We start from the raw sequence: 14,719 nt of genomic DNA on the forward strand, positions 1-14,719 counted from the left end.
TTAAACTAATATTACCTTTGCAAGTAAGGCTTGAAAGTACTTGATTAGCCTCATTGCACCAAGCTAGAAGGTCAGCTTCTCCTGTGTCTAAAAGAAAAGATGTTTCAGTACAATAGTACATAAATATCATAGGGAAAAAGGAGAAATATGAAATATTCGCGGATTCACCTGTAGCATCTAGGGATGCTGTATTCAAATGCGTATGGAGGGTTCAGAAAAATAACCTAAACACAACCCAGGATCTTTGTGAAAAACTTCCTTTTAATAAAGTAACTAACTCAATTAGCTTATTTGCACCATAGAGTTAAGGGTGGAGAGAAAGACTTACGGTATAATTCCAGTTGTTGAGTAGCTAGGTTACAAAAATTATGAAACAAAATATTACCCAGAGCATCTAATTGTGTAAGAATGTGGTGGTACAGCTGAATTTTCGTTGGAATCAAGGACCTTACAATAATCAGATTCTCTTTCTCCTTCTTCAGTACAAACATAAGTTCTTCAACCTCATCTGGAGTCAGCTCTTGGACAAGATTCTGGAACTTTCTAGAAATTCCTTTGAATAAATCCTCCATTTCACCAACCTCGCCGTGGAATTTCATCAGTTTTTCTAGGATTTGGCGTAGGGAGTCAGATTCGATGGTTTGGTTGAGGTTTAGAACCTCTTCAACGCTGCGCAGCCATCCATCTAGACGTTCTAGGCCTTGCTGATATTCTTGTCTAAAATAAAATATTTATTAAACAAGGAAAATTATTTCCAGTATAGCTTCGAAATCGATTAATATCCGCTGGATTAGAACCGGTTCTTATGAAAATCATATATGGAATTATATTACACACAATTGTCCTCGAACAAAAAAAAACTAAAAATTATAAATCGGTGCTAACAAAACTGTTTTTTTTTTATCTTATAACTTTTCATTTTGATATCTGCGGAAAGCTGTCTATAATACGATACTATAAATAAATTTGACATTAGTTTTGCAATCTAAAAGCATTACAACAATCTTCAGAAATATTTATTGAATGTAAACTTTTAGAATTATCCGTTATTTAACATCTATGAAGCACACACAAAATTTAAATCGCTAAAATGCATAATATCTTGATACAGAATAATATAAGCTTTTGAAACTAGACATAAACTTACATTAATATTTATTTTCAATATCCTTTTGAAAAACTTTCAACTGAAAAATTATTCAGCTGATATTATTACCTGGTACGACTAATTTCTCCAGCCGCCATAAACTTTTCAACTGTGGCAAACAGCTGTTCCCATCTCTGTATAATATCATCCATTTTGGCATTCAGATCCTCGCCCATATTCTGGTCGCACGTGGCCATGAGGAAGGCAACCGTGTCGGTCAGATTGATGTATTTCTCTTTCCAGCTGGAGATTGTGGCGAAAAATTCTGATTGCTCGTCTTCACTCTAAAAAAGGTAGTATTTAATTTGAACTTTTTTATGTTTTTTAATGTTATACTTCTATTGATAAAATTCTTTCTAGTTTCGTATTATTATTTTATCAACAATATAGTTGCTTCGCCCCTAGCCTCTAGGAAATGGCACAGGAGGTGAGAAAAAAACCCAAAAAAACACCCCGATACAATTATTGAGCTTCTCTGAAAAGTCAAACCCATTAAGAGCATCAATTTTTGAGATCTTTAGAATCAGAAAATAAACCTTAGGGTTTGTATACTATTGATTTTTATCTTACCTTTTCTAGCATGGCATAAGCTTCCACCAAGTAGTTGTCAAATTCTGGATATCCTTCTCCCCATTTCTCAAAATGTTGCAGCACTTCTTCAAGTAAGGATTGGACACATCTAAAAAGGTAAAAAAAATAATTTTCCATAAAAATTTCACAAGTTTTCTGTCAGTTGAAATGCATGTGTATATTGCAAAAATTAACTTTGCAATTACAGCATATCATAGTACATAACTTATATAATTTTAGATCTTTAGATTTAGAAAAAGCCTTTACCTTAATTCAGTAGATATGCCCTTCCATTTCTCTCCAATCTCTTTGATAAATCTATCAATAGCTTCAATTTCAGTTTGGTTTATTCCACCTTCCTTTCTATACTCGTCACAAACCTAAAATAATTTTCATATTAAGGGTCTGCTGATAAATAAATCAAACGATGCCTGCACATGGACTTCCAAAGAGGGGGGGGGGGGGAAGGGTAAACTATTTTGACTCTTCATTCTATATTGTTACACTTTATGTATTCGTCTTGTAACTTATTTGTAATGAAATATTATTCCCAACTATAAGACTACATAATTATGTTTATGCTTACATTGAGGCGATATAAAATAAATCACAAATTGTAAATGGATAAGACAATGGATGATTGAATATTTTATGTCCTTATCCCATTATTTGTCAAATAACATAACATAAAAATAGGTTTTTATACATGAATAGACTTTCTATTAAATTTTTTTTATTGTCTTAAAGACAATAAACCACAGATAAGTAAATTGAAAAGTAAAAGTTTCATTAACTCTAAAAGTAACATCCATGAGCGAAAGAAAAACTTCTTTAAAAAGGCGCATTTAAAGTCAATTAGTACCATATCTATTAGCCAAACAAGGATGACAACATCCATAAAAGCGAAGCTCTGAAACGGTAGGACAAACGGACATTAACACTTGTATAATGTCAGAACTGAATAATAATGTATAAGAGTCAAAGCAAAATTTAAGTAAATTTGTTGAAAAACTGCTTGATACAGGATAATGATTATGGACATACTTACATTTTTAGGACTTGATTATAGAGTTGCTTCGCTTATAATATTGTACTTTGTTGTCCCAGGAATCAGTATAGCAAAAATCAGACCAATCGGATAATTAGGTCACATACAAATTTGTTGTTAAAAATGTAAAAAAAATCAACATGTTTAAAATGGACGTACGGACATTCTGGTAATGATTATAGAGTTGCTACGCTTTCTAACTCGTACCTAACTTTTACAGGAATCAACATGCAAAATTTGAAATCGATAGGACAATTTTAACACGCCTAAATTAACGAAAAAAGCTATTAAAAAAGTAAAAATAATCAACATGTTTAAAATGGACGTACGGACATTTTGGAATGATTATAGAGTTGCTACGCTTTCTAAATCGTACCTAACTACTAAAGGGATCACCATGCAAAATTTGAAATCGATAGGACAATTCTAACATGTCTAAATTAACGAAAAAAGCTATCCGTTACGGACGTACGGACGGACCGACCCTAATTATAGAAAAGCTTCGCTTTTAAAAATATATGAATTTTTTTTTGTTATATAGTCAATTAAGGATACATAAATAGAATATTACATGTTTAAATGTTTAAATAGAATACTACATGTTTAAAAAGTATGATTTATCTTTTAAATTTATTTATATTTCAGTGGACAATTTATATAAAACCTTAAAATGTGCCTCTTTCTATCATATTATTTTGCTGCTTTAAAAACTACTTTTTTCGCAGTTTACTGAGAACATCTAAAATGTTTATCAGATAGCCTGATATCTAGTTGCCGAATGTGTACGCAGTTTCCTGGGTGTTTCCTCATCCTCGCTCAATATTTACTACTAGCTACAAATCTTCAAACTTCCCTTAAAAAAATCAAAATTTGAATGTGTAAACGATTTATACAATATACATTATAAATTTGAATTTTTTAAATTTTGATTTTTTTTTTTTGAAGTTTGAAGCTTTTTTAGCTAGTAGTAAATATTGAGCTAGGATGAGGAAACACTCAGGAAACTGCGTACACATTCGGCAACTAGATATCAGGCTATCGTTTATCAGAGTAAAAATGACAGCATAATTTTCTTGAAGAGTTTGGAAAATTTAATTTTAATTAGTTTAAAATGTTCCAACATAAAAGGGGTTTTGTACTAATTTTTTGTCAGTAAAGCATATAAAAGGATATTATTTTATATTTTGCTGTAACAATCGGGGAGTAATGGCGAATTTGGCTTTTTATTACACGAGTCCTCAAAGTTTTATAATAACGTTTTCTTATTTGTTGACATTTATTGGGGATGCACATCAATTTATCAGCCATTGTCTTATCCCTTTAGAGCCGTGGTAACTATGTAATGAAGTTAAAGTAGTTGTTAGATTTCATCATAGCACATTAACATTTGCTATCTAAAGTCATTTAAATTACATATTAACAGTTCTATTTTATAGAAGCGAAGCTGTTCTATAGTTTCAAAGGGACCAGTCGTTTGTCATAAACATAGATTAAAGGAATAGATTAAAAGAATAGATTTCTCGGCTGCTCTAATTTTTTTTTGATCGTGAAGATTCCACTTGGCCAATGTATAATTACTCTATAGCTCACTTTGTCTGTTCGTCTATTTCTAAATTGTGTCAAATCGAAAATGCAATTTTCTTGGCTGATATCATAGATATAGATGGATGTTAAGCTGTTTAATTCTTTTATATCAACAAGCTTGCTATTCATGGATGTAGTCATCCTTACTTATACTGTGATTTATAATGTCTTATGGCTCTAAAATCCCGCATAAAAGTGGTTAAGCAATTAGTGCTTTAATTAGTCTTGTTATTATTACAAATAGCAGGTTAAGATCTAATTAACTAGTTAACATCAGGGAAGGAGGGGATAATGGCCCTTAATTTTTATCTTACCCCTAGCTTTGATATGTTGAATTCAACCATGGGTATCACTTGAATTAAAGTACACAACCTCACCTTTGATATTTGCAAACATTAATTTATGGGTTGAGGGAAAATAAATTTCGCGTCCATTGTTCTATCCTTTCTTCCCTGAGTTTATATTGCAAATAATTAGCGTAATTTTGATCTAATTTTGAAAGGATTTTTTAAAAAAAATTTGAAAGGTAAAAAATGAATTTAGGAAAGATTCAAACTCTTTTTGTTTATTATATGATATTTATTAAGAGTGGCTATTGCTGATGTTTTACCGATATGTGTTTAACTTACATTCATATCGACATTATTTCAAAAATACAGTATTACTCAGTGAGGATGGGGACATTGGACTGCAAATTTTGCCAGTACACAAAGATTTATTAACACATTCTCTCATTCGATGGCTTAGGAACTTTGGTTAATGTTGAATTTTGATTGGTTTGTTCAAACTTACAGTGTTTATAATCATTAGGGTGGGGATATACAACACAATTTATCGTCTATTGTCTTATATTCTAATATTACTGCTTGAAACTTATCTCTACTATGTAATTTTAAATTTTAACCTCAATATTTGTATCTTTCTTTTAATAGCAATTAAAATTGTACTGGGTAATAAATTTAGAAACCCAATAAAATGAAAATAAAATAATATTGATTTATTTTATTTTTACAAGTAAAGAAAATATCTAAAATAAATTTTTGTGATAATGTCAATATGAAGCAAGATAGCATCCAATTACTTTTAACAAAATAAAGATAAACAGGAACTATCGAGTCCAAAAGTAACAAAGCAATTATATAAAAATAAAAAAGAACAATAGAAAATTGTTTGTAATATAATTTCACCAAATAATCATTTTTAAACAAGGAATTTATAGTCAATTAAACTTTTTTTTAACTCTTTAACAGAAGGTAGTTTTGACAGGGGGACGTACGGACAGACAGAGACAAATTTGTAAGTAGCTGCGCTATTAAAATTTGAGTCTGAAAATAAAATACAAAAGTTGTATTAGAAAGTTATTTCTCATAATGTTCACAACTAAAAATATTTTATATGGGTAACGTTGATTAATGAACATACCCAAGGATAATAAACATATTTATCCCTTCTTTTAGATTTAAATTTTTAGTTTTAAAGTTAAGACAACGGTAGTTTAAAGCAACCAAAAGATTTGTTTTAACAAGGATGACAACATCCATAAAAGCGAAGCTTTGAAACGGTAGGACAAACGGACATTAACACTTGTAAAATGTCAGAACTGAATAATCAGAATGCGAATGTATTAGAGTCAAAGCAAAATTGTAAGTAAATTTGTTGAAAAACTGCTTGTTACAGGATAATGATTATGGACATACTTATATTTTTAGGACTTGATTATAGAGTTGCTTCGCTTATAATATTGTACTTTGTTGTCCCAGGAATCAGTATACCAAAAATCAGACCAATCGGATAATTAGGTCACATACAAATTTGTTGTTAAAAATGTAAAAAAATCAACATGTTTAAAATGGACGTACGGACATTCTGGTAATGATTATAGAGTTGCTACGCTTTCTAACTCGTACCTAACTATTACAGGAATCACCACGCAAAATTTGAAATCGATAGGACAATTCTAACATGCCTAAATTAACGAAAAAAGCTATTTAAAAAAGTAAAAAAATCAACATGTTTAAAATGGACGTACGGACATTTTGGTAATGATTATAGAGTTGCTACGCTTTCTAAATCGTACCTAACTACTAAAGGAATCACCATGCAAAATTTGAAATCGATAGGACAATTCTAACATGTCTAAATTAACGAAAAAAGCTATCCGTGACGGACGGACGGACGTACGGACGGACGTACGGACGGACGGACGTACGGACGGACCGACCCTAATTATAGAAAAGCTTCGCTTTTAAAAAGGCGCTAATAAATTATCAATTACATGGTGTTTTATCACTTTCACATGGGTGATGAAAATTAATCATTCAGAAAACCACAACTGATAAAACAAGGGATATGGAGTAATAATGTTGTGTTGGTGGTTGCGTTTGATGTAGGGGAACATGGACAGAAAATTTCAAGTTCATATGGCTTGAAATTTTTAAAACGTGCTAATTTGGGGTAGTGATCGAGCGCCTAATTATATATTGTAAAGTTGAAGACAAAACTATTTAGGTCTTGTTGTTAACCAATCTGATAAGCAGTAAATGATTTTAAACTAGACCCACCCAATTCAAAGATTTTTTGTATCAGGATTTAAAGGATTCAAAATATTTGGGAATAGTCTCTTTCGTGGCAACGCCCCTAATGGGTTTTTATAGGTTATTTTAGGTTAGGTTTGGTTATATTGGGTTAGGTGATTCCCCACAGGGTTAGGCAATTGGCCCCGCAGGGTTAGAGCCCCATGCAGGGGCTAGAGATAGGAGAAAAGCTACAGTGAAAAATACGAAGAATCGCCTCTTAAGGTGCGTTGCCACGAAAGGGACTATACCCAAATATTGTTTAGAAAGGACAATATTTATTTAAGTGCAACATTAAGAAGTTTATAATTACATTTTTAAACGTAAAAGAACACTAGACTTAATGTATAGATATATTTTTAGGAACTTACTAAATATAAAGAATTTTTTTTCGAAGCTAAATCTTTGTACCCCGTAGATTTTTATCAAAACTGATAAACCTCAGTCTAAATGCTATGAAACCTTTCTTTAATTTGTCGGAACTAACTATTAAACAATACACCTACGTACTAATGCCAGTTAATAAAATTAACAAGGATAGTCATAAGTCTATATTTGTAGCGGAGCAACATAAAAATATAGAACAGTATACTTTAAACATGATATGATCTAAAGAAAATCTTTCGAAACGGTTAAACTTGAAAGATACTTCATATTGCATAAAGAAAAAAAACTTCGTCAATTCCATAGATTACAGTTACATAGGCTATAATTTTTAACTATTATTAAGCCTAGACTGCGCAAAAGCTGTAGAAAATTTGTGTAAACTGTAAGAAATACCCTAATTATAAGTAAAAAATATAAAAACTTTCTATGTTTACCTGTTGAAATTCAATGTAAGCTTTCTGGAACTCTTGGAAAATTTTGTTTTTGCTCACAAAAGTTCTGTATTGATTCATTATGTGTTTCACCTAAATAAGGTTTAGTATTAAAAAACAAGGGAAGGATTAGACAATGTCTAATAAAAAGACGTCATACAATACAAATGACTAATGACAGGACAGTATACAATTTACCATTGGTCAATTACAATGTATACTGGCCAATAATTTGTATTGTATGACATTTTTTATTAGACACTATACGCTGTTTCGACAATGAGTGTTAAATTAATCTTCTCCAATAATCATCACAAAATTTTCCACATAGCAGGAAAATCTATAAATTTATGGAAATTCTCTATGATAGTTTTAAAAATCCATAAACAAGGAAAATTCAGTTACTTTATGTTGATAAGACGACTTCACAGACATACCCTACATAAGAAGCACCTGCTTATTTTAATGGACCTTAAATTTGATAAATATTTACCTTTTCTTCGCTTGAGTATTTGACTGTCCAATTTTTCATCTTAGATTCAGTTAGGACCATAAAGGCCACAATACAACATTTATGCTCCAAATATTTCAGCTTCACTGATCGTCTGGCGAAAAGAAACCGAATTCGAAATTTAATTTTGTACAATTATAAAGATTTCAAGACACAAAAATCATCTTTAAAGTGATTGTTTTAGTCAATCTACAATTATTTTCTATTGAACAGCTTACGAGTGCAAAATTAAACTAATGGTAAAATGGGAAAAAAAATATTTTTAGGTCATTGTCCTATCTCTAGATACTTTCTATATTTAAGCAGCTAGAAAGAAATAAATAAAAAGGTATACTTAACATACTCAAAAAATAAACAGAAATATTCTTTATGTTGAATAAAAAAACATAAAAACTGATATAAATCTAATTCTGTCTTTCCTGTCAGCAATAGGACCAATCTCGGCCAGTCTGATCTGTATGGACTGAAGTTGTTCTTGTGGTATCTGCTGCAGGATTGGTCCACCTCGGCGCAGCAAATTGTTCAGCTGTTCTTGGACAGAAGCTCTGTCAGCAAAGAAGGATTTATGATCCTAAAAAAGCGATATAAATAAACAAACCATTAAATATAAATTATATATTATGACCTAATCCCTGGAAAAAAAGTAACAAAATGTTTGTCTGTGTGAGTATAAATTAAGATCTTGCTAACCTATGAACCGATATGGTTCTCCTTTACAATGAAGCTTCTCAGAGGTCCAGGGAAGGTTTATAAATATTTTAGAGGAGTGTACCTCTACACTCCCAAAATAATTTTCTTCTTCTTCTTACTTTTAAATTAAAATTGGGGGGTTAACACCCCCCCCCCCTTCCATTTCACTCAAATGTACATAAAGGCCTCAAGGAAGCAGCTAGTTTTAAATACATTGATGATCATTAAAATATAACTAATTTACCTCAATCTTCTGATTAAGCACAGCAGCCGCCTCTTCATTCAACTGGGTGGGTATGTCATCTCCATACACCAGACCCTCAGCTTGGTTCAGCCACTCTCCAATCTGTCCAAACTCTCCAGGTAGACCTGTGTCCAGCAGCCACTGCCAGTGGCGTACCTGAAAATAATGGCTGATTTTACAAATTTAGTTTGGAACATTTTTTTATTATTTTTAGGTAAAAAGAATAGCTTTTTATCACATTCTAAACTATAGTGTACTAATTACAATATGATTACAAAAATTTATTTTCCCTTTAAAAACGACTATATTTAGAATACCCATTCAAGCATGATCATTAGTACAAAAATATGATTTTAATATTAATATTAGAATCTTTTTAAAAAAAGTAAATGAAAAATTATAATATAAATTACAGTTTTGTATATCATATCAATACCTGGGTGGCAACTTTTTGCCAGTTAGTATCGCAGTCAGTCCAGGATGTAGATGATATTCCAACCTGCAAAATAAAAAAATTTTCGGGTAAAATATTTATAATCCAGATTTATGGCTAGCGCTCTTGTATTATTGGATACAAAATACCTATAGTAGAAGTATTGTCAACTTACACTTATCAATTTTATTATTTTAAAAACTACAATACTCTTAGACATGAAGATATATTTCGATTTTAGCAATCATTTTCAATTCATTTCCCTTGAAAAAGTGAATCACCAAGCAATATTAGATGGTCGTTTTAGACTTATACTTAATCATTACAGGAGTTTATCTTTATCAAGACTAGAAATGTAAGCGAGTGTCCTAGCATCTCTCTCGTAAATTTTTTTTTTTAAATTTGAGCAATTATTGATTAATTCTACCTGGGCTTGGCTTTCAACAATCTGTTTGAGTTTTTCATAAATCTTTTCCATATTCTTGTATTCGGTTAATACCTAAAAATTTATCAAATTAAATAGAAAAAAAACATCCTTACAATAAAGTAACAGAATGTCTGTCTGTCTGTTTGTCTGTATGTTTGTACCGAAGGATCTCGATAACCGCTGAACCGATCGGGTTCTCCTTTACAGGGTAACTTCTCATAGGTCCCGGGAAGGTTTATAACTGTTTTAGGGGAGGGTTCCAACACCCTCCCATAAGAAATCACCCCTAGAAAAAATTACTTCTCACCCTTACTTTAAAAATCTAAAATAAAACATGCGTACTGGTCTTCAAATTCCCCCACCCCCCTCAAGTGCCCCTAGAGGTCTCTAGAGGCGTAGCTGCTAGTAAATAAAAAAGTAAAAAAATTTCAGATGTAAAAGACATTAAAGCATTAGAGAAAAAAATATGAAATATAATTCGATAATAATTAAATTAAAGTACTTTTTTGCAGACTTTGCACTAAATATAACCTTTTTTAGACTTTAAAATACGCTAATAAAAAATGCATTTAAATTGGTACTTTCACGGAACTTACCCTTGTGTATTCTGAGTAGTCGCCAGGAAGCTGGCCTCTAGTTTGATGGACACCTTCAAACCATTGCATTTTATCAACAAGCCATTCCTGTACAAAATAAGTTTTTATTTCAATTTAGTTAATACCTTAAGATTCAATTAATATAGAATAAAGAAATTTCAAATTTGTATTAAAATATATAATAAAGAAAATCATTACTACTGTAAAATTATACTAGTTACTTGTCCTCTAGCCTCTATGGGACGTTGTGAAGCATTTTAAAAATAGCCTAAAACCATCCTATAAAGCTCCCTGAAAAGTATAACCAACTTGAACCAGCAATCTTGAGATCCTTAGCTTCAGAAAAACAAAACTGAATACTTAAGTAATTTTGGCTAACATAATGGAATGCATAATGACACAATTAAGCAGATATTATCACTACATCACTTTATACCTGTAAGATCCTGTATTCTGATTCGATGCTTGAAAATCTGTCTTCTCCCTAAAATTGTAGAATGTCAAAATTTATTTTAAAAATCTTTTTATAATACAGTACATACAGAAAAAAAACATGCAAAACAAATGTTAAAAGAAAATCAAAATAAAAAACAAGAAAAAAGTAAAAAGTAAAGAAAAAGAAACAAATATTAGATATGATCATTAACAACAACAGAACCTAAAAACAATAATAAAGAGTTTAATTGTTAAAATATATTTCCTAAAAGAAAATATGATCTCTCAAAGTCTCACCTAAAAAAATATTTAAGTCTAAGATTTACAATATTTTGCAGTAAGGTTCATGTTTGTGTATAATTTTCATGACAAAATTTTAGAATGTCCTTTTATTGTCATTTTTGTTTCATTTCTCAAGGGTAAAAAAGCCAGTAAGGGATAATTAAATTATAACAAGAAAGCATTTGAAGCTTATAATACTTTGTCAAAAATATGTATAAAAAAATAATTGAATAGTTTGCTGGATGTATTTCTCAGTAATTGAGAAAGCAAATTGAAGTGCCAGGATTTTTGATTTTTGATTAGCTAGATGCAAGAATGGATTACTGTGTAATGGGAAATTTGTGTAATGGGAAATTTGTGTAATGGGAAATTGTAATATCAACTTTTAACAATTAAGAAATTCAAAAAAGATGGAAAAAAGAAAGAACATCTAGTTCTTTAGGACAGGAATTCAACAATTACGAGTAGTCACTTATTCGTTGTTTACTGGTATGGAAAAGATTGTATTTGAGTAGGAAGAATATAAAATTTTAATTCATTTTAATTTATAAATTGTATGAGAGAATAGTAATCAATCTATAGAAGGAGGATAGTATTCAGCAATTTTAAAACACTGTAATCCATTCTTGAACCAACTTTTTTGGCCAACAAAAACATTCCTGACACCCCTGAAAGCATATTTAAAAAACAAAATCTCATGTGTGTGTGAGGGGGGTAAATGAATTACCCTCTCTGGGAGAGTGAGGGCGCCGAGGCTGGGCACCCTCCTGAGCCCCGCCTGGCTGTACAGCTCACTGCAGGAGGCCTCTCCAGCTATGGACACAGGCCGCTGTTTCTTCTTCTTAATGCTGACCTCAGCATTGGGGTCAATCCGCTGCTGCCAGCAGGTCACCTAGGATCAGCAAAGAAAGCTGCACGTTTCTAATATTTCAACGGCTTTACCGACGACCATGGATGGACCTTACACTGAGTTGGAGAGAAAAACAGGGATACAGGGATAGGACAATAGCACATAAATTCTTCTTATGAAAGTCTGACTGAGGTAACTCTAAAATTTGGGGAATATAAAATTTTCAAGGAACCTAATAAAAGTGTCTGACTCTGATTATGACGTAAAAAAATTAACCAATGAGAGGCCACTATAAATTTTACCATTGGTCAATTACAGTGTATACTGGTCTCTCATTGGCTAATTTTTTTACGTCATAATCAGAGCCAGACATTTTTACTAGGTTCATTTCAAGGCTACCAAAACAGCACACTGCAAAAAAGAAATTGTACTAATTTTAAAGTTCTATTCCTACATCCCGGGAAAAGGGTTGGAAAGACTGTTTTATCAAATTTTTATAAGGCATGCTCCTTTTTATACAGTTTAGAGGTATCTTTTAGGCAATTTTTTAGTTTCGTTTCCTCATATTTCGATTACTGAGAGGTTCATATATATGTTTTGGGTGCCATCAAATTTTCAGAATAGAAAAAGCAATATCTCAATAATCGATTATTTTTCCTTTAATTCCCATTTACCTAATCTACATATTGTCCTGTTTATAATTCTAAAAAAGTCTAAATACCACTCTGTAATAAAACTGCAGGGCCACCCTTGACATGCAAGTAGTGCAATTTATATATTTATTTAACCCATCTGCTTTACAATGACTTAACTTTTTGGTAACATGCCACTTTTTATGTTTTTTTTATGCATACTTTAATTATGAAAAAACGCTGCCTTATTCCTTTAGACCGTCTATCTTTTATAATCAACTAGCCTTTAAACTATAATAAACCTTTAAAATTATTTAAACCTAGGAAATCATACACGTATTGGTTGTTTTGCTACTTCTCATGTTGTTATCCTTGTTAACTTTTAGTTGGATTATCTCAATCAAATAAAATTACGGCCATTTTATAAGCAGCAAATTCTATGTATACAATCACCTTTGCCATGAACTGAGTCGGCGAAGTGGCCACCACACTATCCCGCCGTTGTGGCGACATAACACCGGTACCACCACCATCACGCCTCTGCGACGGCGAACGGACGGACGACTCGCGCCGTGGCGATTTGACTCCCTCGGCACGCCGGGACGGGCCGCCGTCGCGCGACTTGACCGAGTTTGACCGCTTGATGCTGGACTTGGAGTTGGAGCGCCTCAGCTTGACCTCCGTCTTTATCTGTCTGGGAACTGAGCTACGCCGCTACAAGTTTGAAATTAAATTGCCTTATTTAAACTTTAAAGGTTTAGAGCACATTTAGAAGATATTGAAAAAAGAATAGAAAAGTATTAATTTATGTCCACAAATAACCCAGAAAAAAGCGTCTAATTTTTTCCTCTTCGACGTAAAATAGTAAACTATAATACAGCAAATCCTAATAATCTAAATTAATACTTTTTCATATTCTTCAGTATTCAAGAGAAAATAACATAATGAATTAACTAAAGAAAAGAAAGATAAAAGTTAAACAAGAATGACTACGTGCAGAGGAAACATGCATAGTTAAGTTATACATATAAATATATAGATTATTGAAGAAGTATAAGTTCTACAATATAATATTACAATTCAAATAATAATTTAAATTTGAAATAGTTCCTATGAATGAAAAAATATACAAATTTGAAATAAATATTATATCACTTTGCTTTATAGCTTAACAAAAAGATCATAAATTATCAAGAAAAATTATTTTCCACGGAATACATAGTTAAGTAGATTAATAAGTTTAGGTAGATTTTATGTTCCTTAATATCAAATAGATGGTTTTGTAAAAATACAATTAAATTTGATTTTCTAAGCTTTTCTAAAACATGAAAATCTAACTATTAATACTTCATTTTTAAAAAGAAATACTTTTTTTAAAAGTTACCTTTCCCTCCGACCCTTCTGGGTATCTGTGTAGAAACTGTGCCACATATGTCATTATAGATTTTTCATCTGGTCGGTCAACATCCACATCTTCAGCGTCGAGTAACCTGGAAAAATGTGTCTTTTTACGTCACTTACATTGTGTTCTAATATTTTGCAGAATATATTTACTTGTAAAGAAATTTTTTCTCCCTACTATGTCAATTTCTAGCGGCTATGACCCTAGAGGCTTCTAGAAAGTTTGGTGGTACCCTCCACGAAAGTAGTTATAAAACCTTTTGGAAAATACACTGAAAAGAAGAACCAAATCGGTCTAGCGGATAGAAAGATCCTGTGAGACAGACAGACACAGATCCTGTTACTTTTAAGAATGCATAAATTTAATTGAGAATGTACCTTTTAAAAGTGAAAAAGTTTGATAATAGACACTAGATTTCATTAAAAATATCAAATTATGACTGTAGTCATAATGTTATATATTTTCACATTTTAATGT

The 14,719-nt window shown here is 31.4% G+C and overlaps 1 protein-coding gene across 1 annotated transcript in view; it reads right to left on the reverse strand.

Annotated features, from left to right (window-relative positions):
• The window catches only part of LOC145324469 (muscle-specific protein 300 kDa-like), a 139,642-nt gene that overhangs the window by 17,244 nt on the left and 107,679 nt on the right, over positions 1–14,719 (reverse strand). Inside the window, exons 17-32 of the mRNA XM_080167056.1 lie at positions 14,225–14,330; positions 13,294–13,554; positions 12,086–12,250; positions 11,078–11,125; positions 10,642–10,728; positions 10,046–10,117; positions 9,622–9,684; positions 9,186–9,341; positions 8,671–8,822; positions 8,234–8,345; positions 7,744–7,833; positions 1,985–2,097; positions 1,718–1,826; positions 1,217–1,431; positions 386–717; positions 16–87 (exon numbers count right to left, since the gene is read on the reverse strand). Of these exons, the coding sequence (XP_080023182.1) occupies positions 16–87; positions 386–717; positions 1,217–1,431; positions 1,718–1,826; positions 1,985–2,097; positions 7,744–7,833; positions 8,234–8,345; positions 8,671–8,822; positions 9,186–9,341; positions 9,622–9,684; positions 10,046–10,117; positions 10,642–10,728; positions 11,078–11,125; positions 12,086–12,250; positions 13,294–13,554; positions 14,225–14,330 (2,153 nt within the window). The remainder of the gene's footprint in view (positions 1–15; positions 88–385; positions 718–1,216; positions 1,432–1,717; positions 1,827–1,984; positions 2,098–7,743; positions 7,834–8,233; positions 8,346–8,670; positions 8,823–9,185; positions 9,342–9,621; positions 9,685–10,045; positions 10,118–10,641; positions 10,729–11,077; positions 11,126–12,085; positions 12,251–13,293; positions 13,555–14,224; positions 14,331–14,719) is intronic.

Source organism: Acartia tonsa, chromosome 7 (genome assembly GCF_053477335.1).
Source record: "Acartia tonsa isolate MP-2025a chromosome 7, ASM5347733v1, whole genome shotgun sequence".
Classification (NCBI taxonomy): Eukaryota; Metazoa; Arthropoda; class Copepoda; order Calanoida; family Acartiidae; genus Acartia; species Acartia tonsa.